The sequence below is a fragment of the Rhamphochromis sp. 'chilingali' genome (genome assembly GCF_963969265.1).
Source record: "Rhamphochromis sp. 'chilingali' genome assembly, chromosome: 10".
Taxonomy (NCBI): domain Eukaryota; kingdom Metazoa; phylum Chordata; class Actinopteri; order Cichliformes; family Cichlidae; genus Rhamphochromis; species Rhamphochromis sp. 'chilingali'.
The window spans coordinates 23,209,690-23,229,826 of record NC_137937.1 but is presented as its reverse complement, the minus strand read 5'-3'; the positions used below and the strand labels follow the sequence as shown (position 1 = coordinate 23,229,826).

The window sequence follows — 20,137 nt, the reverse complement described above, 5'->3', positions numbered from 1 at the left end:
TGACAGCAAAGACAAAACACAGAATGAGCCGATGACAGAGAGAAATGCAGCAACTAGGCGTAGGTAAAAAAAACTTAGAAAGCATGTTTGGTCTTCAGACTGATCCACTGTAAACACGACTTTCTTAATATTTGATGACCCCCTCCTCCCAGTGACAGGAAGACTCAGTCTGAGGCTTTCCTTTCCTGCTCTTTCATGGGTTTTCTCTCCTGTTTTCTATTTAATTCAACCCTGTTGGTGCCCTTTTGAAGTGACTGCCCTTCACTTTGTTCCTCATTGTCTCGCCAATGAACGCACACAAATACACGTACGGTTAACAAACATAAAAGGAGAGATGTTGCGCGGCAGTTCAAGAGGCCCGTATTAATATTTCAGAGCATCAGGGGAAATGATCAGTCATGATGAATAACACAAAAAGACTAATGGATATAATGAAATATATAAAAACTATCAATAGAGTAGAACGGAAAAATCTCCCCAACAAAGCAAGTAATAACAACGCTGCTCGACTTAACTGCAAATCCTTTGTTGATTCACGCATGAGTGATTTTTATTCACAAAAAAACAAAAATAAACTAAAAAACAATAAAACATATACAGAGAAAAATGAGTTTCAGACAGTTTCCAATGAGTAGGAAATTATACAGAGCCATTATGTTCTCATTTTGTTTAATGTTGTGGGCGTAATTGTTGGTTAGTTTGCAGTACATTTATTCTAATGTTAATCTTCCACGTGCAATAATAAACAGAGCTGTGTTTGGTTAGAAATGACATCGGTTTTTTTGTTGGTTTTAGATTTTTTTTAGTCTAAACAGATTATTAACACATCATGTTAGTGTTGTCGCTGCTCATAAAATGCCTTCTTGGCAGTCCTCGCTTTTCTTCCATTAATGATCTGCATCACCATGTAACACATTACAGTCACTAACAAACAGTTTGGTTGTTACTTGAATACACTTTCAGAGGTAGGTGTTATATAAGCTCAGCCTACACCCTTTCAGTTTGCCATTTGAGTTCCTATGATGAACATTAACTGAATAAAAAAAAAAAAAACAAGTTTGGAAGTTCCTCAGTTATCTGCACGATGGGCAAAAATTCAGAAAAAAAATCGATTTTAGGCTGAATTCAAGAACATTCTAGATTTTTCATCATTTTTATTGCACTAAAGGGTAAGACTGTGACAGTGAAGAGCACAATGCACCGAGGTCTATGAGGGGCCTGCAAACCAAAATTCATTCTTTCACTCATTAAAACTCACATGTATGCATTTTCTAACACAGGAAGTTAAGCAGGAAGTCACTCTTTAGAGCGCTGGATGACTATCCAAATATATTATAATACATTGGACAAATTCGAAGAAAGACTACAGATTCTTTGTTCTTCAAAGGTTTATAAAGAACTCGGTGATCACATTCAAACCTTTACTGGAGTTTTGAACTATAGAAACAGCGATTAAGGGCAGAGTTCAATCGAATAGTGGATTACATTTATTTAATGAGCTCCTTTAAAAATATTCAGTATGTTGATTTGCCATGAATTCAAAGCACTACCAAAGAATTTCAGAACCAGCAGAATAACCATGCGCTTTCCACATGAGGAGGGGAAACCCCTCTTTAGATGTGGCAAAGGGTTATAGTCAACAATGCAGGAATGCATAACCCAGATTAGAGTGGCATTTGTGAAAATGACTTTGGTATTGATGAATACAGACCACGGTCAGTTGGAGACAATAATGACCTACACAGTACATATAGACAACTCTGGACATGGAAACCATCACACTGCTAATTGTCTATAATCCAGCTGTTGTTCTGATATCCAGTTTTCATTATCAAATTATTATGACCAAAAGATTTCATTTTAATTATATCATTGTGAGATCTTTTAGAGGTTTTGGGAGGAAAAAAGAAAATTATTATTATTATTACTCAAATAAATTTCATAAATTCCATCATGGATGGATGATGGATCCATTCACCAGTGTTCATGTTGACAGCAAATTTAGTTTTAGTCATACATTTAGTCATTCACTAAAACATCTTATAGTTTTATTACTCTAGTTGTATTCAAATAAATATCATAAGATTACATTAAAAAGTATATTTTATTTGACTAAAGTATGAAGTATAAGAGTTTGTTGTGTTTTTACCCGTGAGAGTTGCTTCATGTGGTTTACAAAGCATCTTTTTTTCACTAACATCAAATGTGACGTGATTTCATGAGAAACAGGGAGCACTTCCCAACTTGTCCTTCCTTTTCACAAAACTTAATTCGTTCTGATCGGATCTTGTCTCTCCAGAATATTTACATCTGGTTTATATTTGTTGATGGAAATTTCGATACATTTCATTAAAGCTTTTTTCCTCATGAATTTTTTCCTCAAAAATTTTGGTCAATGATATTAAGGCTGCTTCGTACACACACTCACTGAGATCAGTCATGTAAAACTCGTGTTTTCACCTGATCTGGGCACTAAATGGAATTTGTTTTTCAGCATTTAATCTGTTTTTTAAATATATATTTTTTTATTTTCTATCTCTCTCCTCCACTTTTCCTTATTGTCCGATCAACATGTTGTCTGCATTGTAGTGAGTAGGGATTGCTGACCTACATTCATTTACGTGTCATTAGCTAATACACCTGTGTGCCATGAGGATTGGAGAGTGTGTGGCTGAGAGGGTCGCGGTTTGTAAACTGTTTACCAGGGGCGTCACTAGGTTTTAAGGACAGGGGGGGCTTAGCCCCCAAGAGATGCACACGACATGAACGAACGTAGTGAATGAGCACAAAATTTCACAAACAGAAAACAAAGACTGAGAAATTGTTTTCCTACTTTTTTGGACAGATTAAACATCCTAGGCCACCAATAGATCTATTGTTTTATTTCAGTCTGCTTTATAATACAGTACAACAAAAAAACAGAGGAAATGTGTTTGCCGCATCAATAACAAGAAAAAAACTGAAAATAAAAAAGTACATTTTTCTGGCTGCAATCACCAGTTACTTGGTAGGTGGAAGCATCAAAGAATGACGTCTGTTTTTAAGAGTGGCAAATCGGTCAATCACTCTGTTGTGACTCAGATGCTGAAGCGTGTCTTTTTCAATAGACATGACTGCAAGACTGTGAAGTCTTTTCTGACCCATTGTTTGACGCAGCCAGGAGTGCAGCCGACGCAGTGCACTAAAGGACCGTTCGCACGAGCAGCTGCTGACAGGCACTGTTAGGGCAACTTGGATGGTTGCCTTCAGAGAGGGAAACATGTCTGAATCGAGGAGGTTGTACACAGACAACATATTTTTGGGTGGACATCCAGCCTCTGTTTTCCGGGTAAGAAAGTTTCTGGCCACCAGAACCTCCTCTTTTTTCAGGTCAAGTCTGTAGTGCTTTGCAAGTTCATTCAAGTGTGGTTCACTCAAGAAGTTCTCAGATTTAGGACTGCATGCCTGGACGCCTTTTAGCAGCCCTGCATCTACACTGCAAAATCTTTGATCAAGCTCGCCAACCATCCGATCCACACAAGGGAAAAGTAACTCTCTTTTCAATGTGTCTGAGTTGTTCAATTCAGTGCGTGAACCCACAGTTGCCTCCAGGACAAAATCCTCCATTTTCCTCTGTTTGTGCCTTGTCTTGGCACCTGGTTCAGGGATACTGTGGGTGTTACACAGGGCCTTGGTTTTCTCATACAGCTCTGTAGCAAATGCATCTGAGTGTTTGCCCTTAAGTGTGTCACACACAGCTTGTTTGCAGATAAAAGCTTCTGCCAGGTCTAAAGTCTCTTTCTGCAGGAATTTGTGGAGTCCTTCGGTTACAGACAGAATCGACTGAAACATCAGTAGTGCATAGACTGCTGAGAACTTGTAGAGCTTTGCTCTGAGACCAACAGCTATGGGGGATCCAATTGCAGATAGGCACTCCAAAATGGCAGGCAATGTCTCAAGAACTGCACTGATTGATCGCAACTGACATGCCCAGCGAGTGTTTGAAAGTTGCACAAGCTCAGTTTTTGTCAATCCAAGCTTTGCCTGAGTCTCCATGAACTTATGATGATTGACTAGGGAGGTGCTGAAGAAAGAATACACACACTCCAACAAGCTGAAAAGCTCCACAGCCTCTGGGACAGCCTTGCAAGTATTGCACAAAACCAGGTTGAGTTGATGAGCATAACAATGCACATAGATAGCCTCAGGATGGAGCCTTCTAAAATGTGCTTGTACACCTCCAGTGGAGCCACTCATAACGGCTGCACCATCATATGTTTGTGCTACACACTTAAGCTCTGCAAGACCATAGTTTTGGATCTGCTGCTGAATCTCATTTGCAATGGACTGGGCATCAAATGATTTTATCTCTGCAAGTGCAAGGAAACGCTCCTTCACTGCCCCCTCTGACACGTACCTGACACAAACAGCTAACTGCTCTGCCTTTTTATCCCTTGCCTCATCCACCATGATGGAATAGACTTTAGACTTTGTCATTTCAGATACAATGACACTAGTAACTTCCTGGGCACAACAGTCAATCATGTCATTCTGGGATGTTGGTGAGATATACTGTGCATTTGATGGGGGATTATGTTTTTGAAGAAAAGGATCAAACTCCTTCAAAAGCTCCATGCATGCAAGAAAATTCCCTCTGTTTGGGCTGTCTTCACCTTCATCATGGCCACGAAAAGGGAGTCCCTGTCTCCCTAACATAGAGGTGACTGCAACAATTCGTCTGAGATACTCTCTTCTTTCGACTATCTCACTCACATTTGCAGTTGCTATCATCTGTGCAACGTTTCCCTGTTTGCTAGTTCCCTGGTAGCTTTTCCATGTAACAACACTGTCCTTATGTGTTTGTGCCATCTCATGCTTGCCAAAGATGACTAAAGCTTTCTTCCAGTTCTTGCAACCGTTACTGACCAAACTATCATGTTTGATGTTTTTGCCAAACACTCTACATGGGAAGCAGAAAGCTGCACTCTGGTTGACTGAATATTCTAACCAGTTGTGCTTTTCAAACCAGCTGTGGTTAAATGCTCGCTTCTGTGTACCAAACGTATCATGTGGATAGCTCTTCAGCTTCACCTGTCTGGGCCCTGTGTCTTTGTCACCTAAATCAAACCCTGTAGTAGAATGAGTTGCTGCAGCTGCTTCATCATTTTCCCTCTCTTGGCCTGTTTGCTCTCCTCTCTCTGTAATAACTTGATCTTCCTCTGCCTCTCGATCCATTTGCTGCAGCTCCTCTGTCTCTCCTTGCTCTCTCTGACTTGAACTTGCCTGTTGACCTTTTTCTCCCTCAGCCACTCCTTCTGCCTCACCCTTCAAGATACATTAAAACATACTGAATTGTAATGTAAATTGCTAATATCATGACTTCTGCTCCCGCTCCACAGTAATTTGTTGCTCCCAAATATTTTGAAGTTACAAACATTATATTTTGAGCACGCATGTGACTAAAATGGTTGCAATTTAAAGCCCTGAAAAATATTACTAAATTACTTGAATTGAAGTAATATTAAAATAGAACCCTCAAAAATATGTGAGTCAGGCTAATTTGACTTATATATATCTCTCTCTCTTTGCTCTCTCCACTTTCTAACCTTGACTCTCCTAAATAAAAGCTCAAGTTAAACAGGTCTTATATGTTGTACCGTGACTGAAATGTTTCATATTTCATATCCATATTGAGTCCCATAAAATTCTAATCAGACTGTCTGCATCACAAATGACTCCATCCTTTGACTCACCTCTCCAGCAGACGTCTCTCCCCTCTGCCTCTCTGTGCTCCTCTGCCCTGACTCCTACAGGTTAATGGGGATGGAGTGATTATTATTATTTCCACTGATGATAACCATACCTGAATGAGCTCAGCTGGATTTTTCAGAGCTAAAACGAGTGACAGAAATTAACATTATGCTAACAATTTAACTTAGTGCGCTAGCCAGGTTTTTATTTACAAAATGGGGAGCACCTGGTTCATTATTTACATGGGATTCTCTGCTGTTAGCTGGAGCTAACTAATTGTTACTACCAGCCAGTGATGAAGACTTACTTTCTTGAAAAACTTGCGTATATCCATGATTTCTTGCCGTTTGCCACATGTACGCTAGTGTGTCCGCAGGTGTATACGAGCGGAGTGTAAAGTAGCAGTGAAAACGAGGACTGGATTTTCAGTCATGTGGATGTCCCCTGTGAACAACTGGAAGGGATTGGATAACGAAGCACTGACGCTACCTTAACAATGTAAAGCGAAAGGGACCAACCGAGTTATGATCATATTTGTGTGAATAGCGACAGGTTTATATTATTATTTCTTTAAACTCATATTCCTGCATCTTTATATTGAATTTGTCTGCAAGTTCTGTAAAAAAAAAAATCGAATAAGTTAAAAAAAAAAAAAACCCAAAAAAACCCCCCACCAAATTATTTAGGGGGGCTTAAGAATATTTTAGGGAGGCTTCAGCACCCCTAAAATAGGCCTAACGACGCCACTGCTGTTTACTGATCAAGTTGACTTTTCACAGCAGGCCAAAACAACCCTCATGCCACCAGGAAATATTCCAGCTTTGCTAACTGACCAGTCCACCCTGTGTGTGTCCTCATTAGGATAAGGATCGGTACCCTGTTTGATCAAGCAGTGTTAAGTTTATATTGTGAACTATGCTTAAATTATAAGAGTACAGTTACACTAATGCAGTGGTTCCCAAACTTTTTTTGCTGGGCCCCCCTTTGTTTTACAAGAAAAATGTTCGCGATTTGAAGAACCCAGCACGTGCTCCCGACGAAGGGAAAACCAATTCTGCAGGGGAGACCTACCTCAGCACTTGTGCAGGTGAAGCCAAAGGGCAGATATGCTTCACCATATTTTCTAGTCTTTGGTTTAGAATGAAGTTGGTTTGGAAACATATTCAGCGATGCTTCATCTCCTGATTTGCGTTTGTGTGGGCGCCCGTGCTAGCAGTGTCCAAGCTCTGTTTTTTTTGTTTTGTTCTATTGGAGCCACATGCTCCAAAAGAATAAGAGCTAAAGCAAGGAATTAAGACAAAGAGTGAAACACAACTGTAGCACTACTGAAATAAAAATATAAACCTGCGAATTATCATAATAGGAGCGTTTTAGGAAGAACAGGTGCTGAGGCTGACTTCAGTTCAATGTGAATGGACTATGCAGTATCTATTATGTAGGGAGGAATATAAGGGAGAGCTCTTTGAGAACACAGCATCACAATAAGACAACAAGAATGTTTTAGACTAAAATCCTGCTGTATTCTGTATGTTGTACACTTCATAATAATAATTTTAAAAAAAACTAAAAGACTCAAACCTGCTGTATTGTGTAGGAGTGTGTATAATATAAGCATTTTGTATTTTATATTCTATATTACGATTCACATTATGCATTGTGGACCTTCTACTCTGCTTTAGCATACTGCATGCAGATGGAGAAATGTAAATGATAAACAGAGAAACAAGGGAGAAAAAGCATCACTGCAAGAAAAATGAAGGCCTGGGTTTGTAGCGCACGAGCTGCAGAGATGGAGGCAGATATGTTTCCCCAGACGTAAACCTAAACCTGATGGCTATCTGTGTGACAGTGCACATTTTATTACTCTATTAAATAACCCCCTGACTAACACAGAACCAGGCCAAGTGTGGGTACCAAACCATTAATGACACACATAAACCTTAGAAAATGGATTGTGCTATCTGTGTAGCACAGTGGAGTGCAGATCAGTCGCTAGATTCATGTTCAGGGGAGACTAAAGTGAGCGGGGAGGTGCAGTAAGAGGAACAAATCTTGTCAGCAGGTTAAGCTTGCTTTTGATTCATTGAGAAGTTAATGAAAAAGTTAATATATTTAACAATGTTAAAACCCTGAAATCTAAGTCAGCCGTTACAGCCAATCACCATCCTTTTACTTGCAATGTCACCAAAAGTTACGTCCGATTTAGAGGACAGTAAAGTTTTATAGCTTCTGGAACTCAAGTAAAAGTAAACATTATGTTGGATGGTTTTGCTGAAACGTGATGCTGTTGCTCACATGTGCAAATGCTTTCTGTTCTCGAGAATGTGCATATGCTACTTAGTCACCAATGTACTCATTACTTAATGCTTTGCTATAGCATGCTATCTATCACATTTAACTAGTGCAACTCAGTTTGATAAGTGCTTTCCCAAAGTTGCAGCGCCAATCTGCAGAGTGTAGTTACATAAAGGTCATTAAGCTACAGGAGCAACTAATGCAGCATATTCTATCGAACTGACTTTATGAGGGAGTTGGGCTGGAAACCCGTGTAAGAATGTCTAAAACGCAGGGTTATTAAGAAAAATCAAGTTATTACAAAAGAAAGTAAAACCTTAACTGTGTGGTATTGATTTGATATCAGTCATAAGTGGAAAATCTTATCAAAAGGTGATAAATGTTCATTATAATTTTAATATATTTCACATGTAAAAACAAAAAAGTTACCTGAAACCTCAGTTTAGCCCAAATATGTTGTTCTGTGACTTACATGCTGTTTTTTTCACTCATGGGTAATTGGTTTGATTTAATGACTTCTCTCTCTTAAAATAGTGATTATTAAAAAAACATTTGGATTTGAGATGAGTTTCTTATCGTTTTGATTTTATTACTTAGTTGCTGAATAAGTCATCTTTTTTTCTCCTTTTGTTTTTCTCAATTTTAATGTCTTGCAAAATAAATAGCTTGGAATCAAAATTCAAACTTTTAGGTAGCATTGGATATCGCTGCTGTCAAACACTATTATCTGTTATCGCTATTATCGCCCTTTCGTAAGTATCCGGAGGTATCACTCGTCCATTTTTTTTCTGAAAGTCATGCTTTGCTCGCACTCTGTGTCTGACCTCCCTGATTTTTCAGTCAGAGAGTAGATTTAGTCTGTCATCATGCTTGCTTGTGTCTTTATATTCCTCATTTTTCATTAGGATGTGGTTTCTGAGTCTCTGAAGATTTAAACTGTTACCTTGAGATTTAAAGGGGGGGGGGGTTGGATCCACCTTTAGACTTCTTTTTGCTTGATGTTGGCGTAAGTGAAAACATTTTGTAACAGGAAAAAAATCTAATAAAAACAACCTGTTATTAGATGGAAAAAATGTGAAAATATTTCACCTGTACACAGTGCGTAACTTTAGCCAAGAGCTAATAAAGAAAATATAATATATTACGTACAAGTTTTGTCATAAGGTTATTTTTGCACCGTTAAAGGAAAAAGAGAGATAAAAGAAGAGGGATTAAAAGAAGATTCATTATAATTTAATCAATTTAATTAAATTAATTAAATTCATTAAACACATATGTATTCATGACACATTTTCATGTTATTCTTTTTTATCTTCATTGTATCACTGTAAGTAATGAGATGGCAAAATCAGCTGTTCATAAACACCAAATAAATGAATTTAGCTGTGGTTGTTTAACTGATGTGATCCATGTGTAAGCTCAGCTGTATATGTGTGCAGTTGTTGTTTAAGGGGATATGAAGCAGTTTATATAAGGCGCACTGTCGATGAATCTGTTTTCATACAGATCAGATAAGTCAAACTTTACTCAACTCATTCTTCATGGTTCCTCCACTTCTGTACCATTGATTTGTTAATGTTGAATTCTCCCACAGTTGCTCTATTCCCATGTTGTTGCAGTATATTAATGACTAACCTCATATGGGGCGATCGTGGCTCAAGAGTTGGCAGTTTGTCTTGTAATCGTAAGGTTGCTGGTTTGAGCCCTGGCTCGATCATTGGTCATTGTGCCCTTGGGCACACCATTGCCTACTGGTGGTGGTCAGAGGGCCCGATGGCGCCAGTGTCCGGCAGCCTCGCCTCTGTCAGTGCGCCCCAGGGCTGCTGTGGCTACAATGTAGCTTGCCATCACCAATATGTGAATGTGTGTGTGAATGGGTGGATGACTGAACGCTTTGGAGTCCTTAGGGACTAGTAAAGCGCTATACAAATACAGCATTCATCCTCCAGCTTCACTGTTTATGTTATGCTAACATAGCTGTGTTGCTAGCGATCATGTAGCACATTGTTATATACCAGCTAGTCCAACTTCAGTAACCTACAAAAGTCACTGCTGTTTAGTTTTCTGTCTTCATTTATGTTGGAAGTGATATCAGAGCTGTATGTTTTAATTTTTTCAGAAATCACTCAGTCAGAACATGCTATATCATGTTTAGGTTTAGGTAACTAGCAAAACTAGCGAACTAACTTCCCGCTAACGCCGTTAAATTGAATACATTTAAATTCTAGTGGTACGGATGAAGTCATAGAATCACTCTGATTGATATTTTTGGATAAAGTTCAAAAATAAAATCATCTATCTGTTACACTAACCTGCCATAAGCGACAAGACATGTACCACATTCAGATGAATGAGTCTGAGGATGTTTTGTCTCCAGATTTATGACATTTTAGTAATGAAGACTTTGAACGTCCATCGCTTTATTATCTCAGCCAGAGTTAAATGATTTAATGTAAGATTTGTATCTGCCAAAGGAAGCGTCTGACTTGTTTGGGTCTAGATTCAGTGAAAAAGCCCTCCTGGCTCCAGGAACCAAATTTTCTTTTTATAGGCATCGCAAGAAGGATTTTATTCCATTCTTTGAAATGGATGATGCCATTATTTGTGTTGATGGTAAAGGTCTTTTGGGGGCAATGGGTTGTGAGTACTGTTACGGCCCTAGCCTCTCTCTCTCTCCTGAGGGTGCCTGTGTGGGCGTGTCCCACTACCTCCCCTGCCTGAGATGCCACCTTTCCCTCCTGTACAGCTGACTCCCATCAGCAATTAAGGGTATTTAAGCCCAGAGCAGGGTGAGCTCTGGGCCAGAGTGCCATTTTGTGTGGGTCCAGCTAGTGAGCTGAGTGTCTTGTGGTTTCCAGCTAGTGAGCTGCGCTTTCCTTTTGACTTTTTGCCTTACTGACCGACGCCTGAGTTTTGTTTGTTTCTTTTATGGTGATAACGGCTTGTCCGTCTCTTTTAGTTGAATTACTTCAATAAAACTGTTTTATTTAACTGTTTTGCCTCCCTGACTCCTTTTTCTGACCCGGTCACTTTTGTTACTTCCCCCTCCCCGCCTAGACCCCCCCCCCCCCCCCCCAGGGGAACGTAACAGTACAATGCAGTTGGAGTGGACTGTTCATCGACAAGTAGAGAAGCCAGCGTATATTAAGTAATATTGTTTACTGGTATTTTTGAACTTAAATTTAAGGTCAATTAATGTCAGATATATTCTGGCAAACAGCAGACATTTTATTCCTTGATGCAGGGCGGGGAAACAGAATATAAGATGCTTCTCAGCTTTCACAATCCGACCGTACTTCATACTTTCTGTGTGTAACTGTGTCTCTGTGTGTGTGCTTTCAAAGGTTGGAGGTCATACCATGCTGCCCATCCGCTGGATGCCTCCTGAAAGCATCATGTACAGGAAGTTCACAACAGAAAGTGATGTTTGGAGCCTCGGAGTTGTTCTCTGGGAGATCTTCACCTATGGAAAACAACCCTGGTACCAGCTCTCCAATAATGAGGTATACAAACTTTTATTATAAGTGCAATAGTTTCTTCTGCAGGTGCACGAAGACGTTTGTGATTCACAATTATATAAACGACCTGGCTTAATAATTAACATACTTTTTGCAGTGTTTTTAAATTTGTTGAGTGATCACCAAGTCCTGGTAATTCCAGCATTAAAGTTAAAGTAACAAAAGTTCTGTAAAAGTTGCCTTGGAAGCACCTTCTTTTTAATAAGTGATGCTGAACAAGATGTTGCAGCCCCGAGATATGATGAAACAGACCTTCAGTAAAAGTAAGGCTAAATATTTGATCTGTTTTGTGTGCATGTTTCTCATAGGTATACACTGAGTGAGTCTTTTGTTCTGCGTCATCTCCTCACTCACAGAAACTCAGTAAGAATGACTTCATGACATGGAGCAAGCTACTCGAAAGAAAGAGAAACAAAACCCAGATGAAAAATCTGCCGGGGCCGTTTCTTTTTCCTGAGTCTAGCAGAAGTGTAGCAGTTGTTAGACATCGCGCCTTTTAGATTTTTTAGATATTAAGAATATTTTCTTGATTCCTCTTACTTACTGTATAATGAAGTTGGAAGTAAATGGCAATTTCTTAAAGCCACACGTGGTAATATAGACTTTTTCTAAATAACATAATTTGTTTTAAACACTCAGATGTTTTGAATTTCCAGAATTGACAACTGCCTCTATCAGAAAGCTGTGGAAAATTAAAATAAGGCTGAATTGTATGAATGACTCATTTTAAAATGGCTAAACAATCTACTTGCTCAAATTCAATCAGATTGTGGAAACAACAGCAACTCCTTCACACAAAGAAAATCAACTTAACCCAGAATTCGAATCAATTTTCCGGAAAACACAGCAGTGTCACAGCCTTCAACCCCTCGTCTTAACCTTAGCCTTACCAGCATGAACCCTGGGAGAGCCCTTAACTCTGGTTACATCCAAAAAATTAACCTTTAGCCCTTTCACTGTCTTCTTTTACCCTTTATGTCTGTCTATCCTCTGCTGTATCACAGCTCACTCGCATCGTGAATGAAATGTGATGCTCACATATCTTTTACACAGGATTTAAAATTTTGATTGGGTCCTTTGTAATTTTAGATATTGAAATACTGCCTGTGCTGACTACAAACAGTACAATCACCTGACACTTTGTTAGGTACACTTATTTATGGGCTTGTTAATGTAAATATCTAATCAGCCAGTCGGCCGCTGCAGCTCAATGCATTTTGGCATGTAGTCATGGTCAAGATGAAGCTCAAACTGAGCATCACAACTGCTGATCCACTAGAATTTTTCTAAGGGATCAAATAGAAAACCAAGTGAGCTGCACCGTTAATGCCAAAGGTTGGAGCAGAATGGCCAGAATGCTAACAACTCAAGTAAATGCTCATTACAACTAAAGTATGCAGAAGAGGCCTCACACAACACAACACATTGTGTTGTTGATTTGGTGCAAACTACATGAAAGCATGGACATATCCTTTGTATCAATGATTTAGGCTGCTGTGTGTCAGGTAAGGGTGTGGAGGATAATTTGTTGGCACACTTTCAGCACCTTAACATCGTATAAACACCACAGCCTCACTGAGTATCGTTGCTGACCCTGTCCATCCCTTTATGATCACAATGTGGTGATCTTCTGCCTGCTGATCCCAGCAGATAACACATCATGTCATAAAGCTCAGATCATCTCAAACTGCTTCCTTGAACTTGACAGTGAGTTCATTGTACCCCTGGTGTCACTGACCTCCACAGTCACCAGATCACAATCCAATAGATCAACTTTGAGATGCGCTAGAACAGCGGATTCACTTCATGATTGTGCAGCTGACAAATCTGAAGCAACTGTGTGATGCTGTCATGTCAAAATGGACCAAACTCTTTGAGGAATGTTTACAGCACCTTGTTGAATCTGTGCAATGAACAATTAAAGCAGTTCTGAAGGTAAAAGCAAGGTGCATCTAATGAGTAGGTGTTTACACATGTATGTTGTAAATCTGACTTTCCCCTCACGCTGGTGTAGAGAAATTGCAGACTTTGTCTTGAAGACTTCTCTGGCATATTATTTCTCGAGTTCAGTAAATAATTTATTCGCTGTGACATTTTCACTTGGCAGAGCAGATGCTCCATCATCTTAACTGGAGTTTGAACACTGAATTTATTTTTTCTGATTTGTTCTTTACTAAATGGGACGGGGCTTCTTCTCACAATTAACTTGATGCTTGTCTTTCTTTCGCTCTGTAGGTGATAGAGTGTATAACCCAGGGCAGGGTGCTGCAGCGCCCTAGGACCTGTCCTAAAGAAGTGTATGACCTGATGCTGGGCTGCTGGCAGAGAGAGCCACACATGCGTCTCAACATTAAAGAAATCCACAGTCTGCTCCTCAACCTGGCCAAGGCCTCGCCTGTGTACCTGGATATACTGGGCTGAACGCAGAAGGAGGCTGAAGAAGGGTTTTAGCTGTGTGTGTGCGCGACATGTGTGCATTTATGTGGGGATGGTCGCTGAATGTGAACGTGAATGCATATTTGTGGTTGCGTGCATGTGTGTGCGAGCTGCAGGGTGCGAAGCTCATACAAGTGTGCGTGTGTGCAAGGTGCCGCTGTACAGGATGTGAAGCTATTATTAAACTCTCAAAGGCAATCAAAAAATTCCTCAACTGATCCCCAATCGCCTCTTTCTTCCCTGCCGATGTCCTCTCCTTTATGCATTTCCATCCCCCTTCCTTACCGAAGAGACATTTAAGAGTAATTTAACTTTGGAGTAAAAAGAAAAACAAAAAAACCCAAAAAAAACAACAGCATCTCACTTATTTTCAAATGCTTTAAACTGACTGGGGCTAAACTGATGAAACCTAATTTAAAGGACTTTTAAATGACTCATTCCCTGCTGCCTGTTGGACAACAGGACTCGTTTGAACATCCGCAAATTTCGAGGAGCCGTGGCGAGGGGAGGATTTCCGGAAGCTTCGATCTTTTGCGTGTAAATATGAGACTGGCGAAGGAAATGGCTCTGAGAGATGTCGAGCCATAAAGACACTGTGTTTTCCCCGCCCACCCTGTCGGTTTGTCTGTCTTTTTGTCTGTCTCTCACAAATGCATATCAGTATTAATGTCTGCGTCCATCCAACAAGACTACACAGGCAATGATTAACACGTTGGTACACATACAGTAAATTGCGTGTGACCAAATAATGACTGGAGAAAAAAAACAGTAAACAGAATCTGCTTTCCTGTCACACAAAATTAGGAGATGTGATGAAAAGATCATTTCTGGTCGGCCAATTTTGCTGATGCAAAAAAAACCCAAAACAGCGGCAGCTGAGGCTGATCTGAAATGCTGTGGTGACGGAATAATTCAGGAGTATGGCGGAGGAATTGTGCGATATTTAATCGTGAGTAATACAAATGTAAAAAAAAAAAGTGTCTGATCTACATTAGCTGCTCATTATCCGCTCTTGTTCTGTTGTTTTACTCAGGCCTGTACTGCACTGTCATACAGCACAGGGTAACATGAAGACTACTCCCCCAACCCCCTAAAGTGACAGATGCTTCACCTTGTGATGTCAAGCGCTCATGTCAGAGGTCAATTGATTCATTTGTCCACAGCTGTCCAACAATCGCGAGATCATGGCGTTGGGGAGGGAGGCGTAAAGGTTGCCTGGGGAGGCTCGGGGTTTGAGTGGTCAGATGACGGTCAGATGTGTGGGTGGCGGCATTGTAGAAGGTGTGGTTCATTTGGTCAACCCATATTAAATCATCAAAGCTCTCAGCACTTAGACATCCTTGAAAACCACATCTGCGCTACAGGGGATGCACACGAGAACACACACACACAGTGTATACTTTATCCCATCATCCTTCCATTGCTATATCCTCTCTCACACACACACACACACACACACACACACACACACAGACACACACACACACACACAGACACACTGAAAGTCACTCAAAACTGTCCAAGAAGGAAATTGAATTGTGCATGTTTTATTATTTGAGCGGTGCAGTGCTTTAGCCAGGCCCCGTGCTCTGTAATGGTGTAATGTATATTTCATTACAGCCTAATGGGCTCCATTAGCACAGTCTCCTCACAGACATTCAAGACTTATTGTTTTACGGCCGAGAAGCAAGGGTGGAAGGATGGAGAGGATAGAAGAGGTGAAGGAGAAGAAAACAAAAGTAAGGGGCCCGGAATGAGGAGCAGCAGAGGGGAGAAATGGGAGGAGAGGTAATAACGCATGGTGGGAAGAAATGGAGAGGAAGGGAGAGAGTTCAGATCGGAAGCAATGGGGTAGAAAGGAGAAGACGATGGGAGTGTGACGGTACGGATGGGTCATGTGGAGAAAGATGAAGGAGGAAGAGGAGACAGTTGAGCGGAAAGGCAGAGGGAGAGAGTGGCGGAAAGAGAGGTGTAAATGTCCCCGGGGAGAAGGTGAGCGCGAACATCCCTCATTACTGTAGCCTGCAGATGTTCTGTAAGCCACAACTTTAACTTCACGCTCTCCTCACATTCCTACAGCTGCCCTCAACCACATTTTACACACATGCAAACTTCCCCACACACATTTTACTGGCAGTCCACCAACAGCTTAAACCGAAAATAAACTCAATAATGTACCACACATCCCCATTATTGAGAACCACTTCACTCACTTACAGTACAGCTCAGATATCTGAAAGCTTACAGACGCACTGTATATACAGCATCTCGTGCATGCAAGGAGACACATTCTGTGTTTGTTTTTTTGCATTTTACTGGGGCATATTTATCCTTTACAGATATATGAGGTACAAAGAAACTAAAAAAAAAAAAAAAAAAAAACAGTCATAATCACTGCGGTTTCACTTACAGCCATTTTTAATTCGATGTCTTCTTGTTTATTAACAACAGCACTTGATGGTATTGGTGTTTGTGGATTTTGAAAATGTTGATTTTATTGATTTCTAGTATTATTATTTATAAATTAAGAAGCATTTTGTACATTTCTTTCTATAACTGAAGTTGCCTTTTGCAACTACAACTTGACTGAAGTTGAACGCTGGTTTAGTTGATTACATTTTAGCAAGATAATCTTGAGTGTATATGTATTTTTTATGTCAGGCTCCCTCTAAACAGTTACTATGCCTGTCCTCTTCGTGCAGCCCGCTGCACAACAGGGATGGATGTTTCATCAGTCCGTCACTTTTCTAGATTTAGCTCGACATATTGCGAAATTATTGTCACCTGTCAGCGCTAAGTGTGAGGCTTAATGGAAGAAGCATCGACAGTACGCACTAACAAGGCTCTCAGAATCCATCCCTGCTGCACAGTCAAGTAGAGTTTGCACTGAGTGAGCACACTCGCAAACACGTTCAAAAACTTGCCACACAATAACTCTGTGCAATAACAGAGGGCATGGTATGTGAGGGCCTGTGTGTGAGCTGGAAATAAAAAAAAACCTAACTGTGAGAAACCAATGCAGTGCGTATGAGAACGCCTCTGGTGTCAAAAGAGTAGCGTACGTTGAAGAAAGTTCAGCTGGCTGCACCGTGTGTGCACGTACCCGCTGTGTTTCCTTTTCTTTCTTTTTTTAACAAAGTAATGAACTGTGTCAAGTTGGACAGCGGTGATGTTTTGATAGTCGCTGTGAGAGGAAGAGGCTGTGAGAGAGGTGTTTGCTAAGACGAAGACTGGTCAGCAAAGATCGACTTCGCGTTGATGCCTCACATCACAGAGATTTCAGCAAAGGGGAGACGATAAAAAAATAAAGGGAAAAACAACAACTGCTGTATGACCAGACACCTCAGACGAGGAGGGACTGACAATCACAGACTTCTTTCTCTCTCTTATTCAAGTGACCTACTGTAAAATAGACTATTCAACCAACTTTCCTCTTCTATGCTGCCTATACTGTATGTGATAGTCTTAAACTTTGGTCTTTAGAAGTGCTACTTTTCCTTTTTTTTTTTCTTTCTTTCTTTCTTTCTTTCTTTCTTTCTTTCTTTCTTTCTTTCTTTCTTTCTTTCTTTCTTTTTGTAAAATGAAATAACAGCAAGAGGAATGAACAAAAATACAAATGTACAAATGTGAATAAGCTGCTGAAAGAAATAAGCATCGCTAACTACTGTGTCCCAGACTGTGTCGGTATCTAGATTGTACTATTTTCTTCCTTTGTTTTTGAAGTAGAGGGCAGAGAAATGGGAAGCTGCACTGGACTCACAAATACACAAGATGACATACAGCAGCCCCCGGGATTCAGAGTGATGCTTGCACATTCTCTCGGGGGGTGTTTGCGTGCGTGTCTGTGTGTGTTTGTGTTTGTGTCTGTGTGTGTGTGTGAAGAAGGCTGATTGATGCCAGAGTGAGTCAGGAGGGATCTGGAGGCTGGGTTTTAGACTCAAGTTCAAATGCAATGAGATTCAAGACGAGAATCACCGATTGATTTGTTGTCGCTGTTCACCAATTCATGATAAATGGCTTTCCCCAGTCGTGTAGGACTGTGGTGTGTATTATGGCAGCTAAGATTTATGGAATCAGTCAATTGCTTTATTTATGACTCCAAAATCAGCCTTCTTCTCTACGCAACTTACTAAAGCCTGGTTTTCACACAGGTATATCAGCAATAGTAACTGATATTTTCCTTTATTGGTTCTCCTCACTTTTACGTAGTTTGCGCTGAGTTTGGGCTAAACCACGTGACTCAGTGGACCAAAGCATATATCTCATACAGTAGATACACATCGCAACTTTGAGTATGCTTTGATCCATATCACATTTAATCCCTTCTCTCTCTCACAACCCCAGCATCACAGTCTAAGCTTATAGAGCTAAAACATCTTAAAGGTCATCTCTGAGATTACTTTTGTGCTTGGATGCTTCTGGAGCCTGTACGCCCTGAAAAACATAATACCACAAAAACTGCTTTGCTGCATAGAAAAAAATAGCATTGAGGAAGAAAACTGTGATTTGCTATATGCAGTATTTTTTATTTATTTATTTATTTATTTATTTTTTGGTATAATTTTTGGGGTTCTGTGCCGTTTGTTTCTTGTGTTGAGGAAGGTTTAACCACTGCTATTGTGGCAGGAATGGAAGAAAGAGAGGATGTTTTTTGGATTGTCAGAATTTTTAAATGGGATGGTGGACAATATGTGTATGGAAGATGTGTTAAAATGTTACTTGTTTGCCTACAGATGCTCTTCAAAATGTAAGAAACGTGTATTGCAAAGCACACAATGTTATTAAAGCTGGAAGTGTTCTGTCTGATCGAGATCACGAACGTTTATCTTTGCAAGCAGTGTTTTGGGTTTTTTTTATTGGTACTGGAAAGAAAACGTCTGGATGTCCACATCTGTGCCCTGCTGGTTCAAACACACACACACACACACACATTAAATTCACACACACATACAGACACACAAACACACATAGAAACACAGACCAGAGGGAACTTGTACAGTCATACAGTTGCGTGGTGAAAATGGTCATAGTGACTCATGATGGTGATGATGGTGATAATATGACTTCTCTCTGAAGGTGGACCAGTCTGTTGTGATATAGTGTAATTAATAAAAAGTGTTATGTCACATCAAAGTTCCTGCAAGTGATTATACGGACATGTTATACACATATGTGTGTGTGAGAGAGAGATGAATTCAGAAGTACTCAGGCATGCTCAAGGCAGTGTAAGAAAAGCAGAAAAATATGCCCAATTGAATTGAGTGATAGAGCTCGAGTGTCCGAGTGATGCTTCATCTCTCTCGTTCTATTAATCCCAACATAAATCCAGCGTCTTTTAAGGGAGAAAAAAAACTTACTTGGTTTGCAGATTAGAAGCAAGCCGAAGGCTTTTGTGGGGAATTGTGCGAGCAAATTGGACAGGAGCGTGTGCCTAAATCCCTGATGCAATTAGGCAACAGCTGAATTAATATCTCCTTTTTACACAGAGCTCTGTCTACAATTTATCTTTTAATAAAAATGTCGTTGGGAAGGAAATAAGAAATGCAAAAATTCACCTTAGTGTAAGTGTGTGTGTGAACTGTGTGTGTGGGAGATACTTAGACTTAGCATACTGCCTGGGTAAGCAACAGCCAGGTGCTGCTGATCAAATGAGGTTGATTAACTAATCAGCAGCAGGTATTTCTGCTTTTCTAGTCTGGAGCATTCAGATACTCAATGCAACAATCTTCCCAGGAGTGGCATTCCCAACATAGTCACTGTAAAGTCAGACTATGAAACTACAGAAAAGCCCAAAAGCTACATCTCAGACTATACATGCCCCAGCTAGCATGTTAAATGTTAAAGTTCATGATGCTACAAAAAAAAAAGACTTGTTTGGAAGGGTTATAGGAAAAACCATCTTCTTTCTAAGAAGAACATGGCAACTTTGCATGCTTAAGGTTTGCACAATTGCATCTAAACAAAAAAAAACAGCTCTCTGGACAGCTCAGACCAAGCTGGACATGTTTGGTCATAATGCACAGCACCATATTTGGCGAAAACCGCACACAAACACCTCATAGTAACTGTCAAGCACGATGATGGAGAGGTGATGATTTGGGCTTGATTTAGGGCCACAGGACTTGTGCGACCTGCAGTCATTGAGTGAACACATTTGA

General features: G+C 40.2%; 2 protein-coding genes across 4 annotated transcripts in view; one reads left to right on the top strand and one right to left on the bottom strand.

The window, feature by feature from the left end:
* ntrk2a (neurotrophic tyrosine kinase, receptor, type 2a) overlaps nucleotides 1-19,069 on the top strand; it is a 114,318-nt gene extending 95,249 nt beyond the window's left edge. For all 3 annotated transcript variants that reach the window (XM_080893789.1, XM_080893790.1, XM_080893788.1), the window contains exons 19-20: nucleotides 11,370-11,528; nucleotides 13,779-19,069. In XM_080893789.1, coding sequence (XP_080749915.1) covers nucleotides 11,370-11,528; nucleotides 13,779-13,964 — 345 coding nt within the window. In that variant the 3' untranslated portion in view covers nucleotides 13,965-19,069. The remainder of the gene's footprint in view (nucleotides 1-11,369; nucleotides 11,529-13,778) is intronic.
* Nucleotides 3,001-6,394, bottom strand: LOC308403900 (zinc finger MYM-type protein 1-like; the record flags this gene model as incomplete). The annotated part of the gene is made up of 2 exons (XM_080893696.1): nucleotides 6,038-6,394; nucleotides 3,001-5,786 (listed from the first exon to the last, which is right to left on the bottom strand). The coding sequence occupies exon 2, from the start codon at nucleotides 5,212-5,214 to the stop codon at nucleotides 3,001-3,003; it is 2,214 nt and encodes a 737-aa protein (XP_080749822.1). The 5' UTR covers nucleotides 5,215-5,786; nucleotides 6,038-6,394.
* Nucleotides 19,070-20,137: the final 1,068 nt, after the last annotated feature.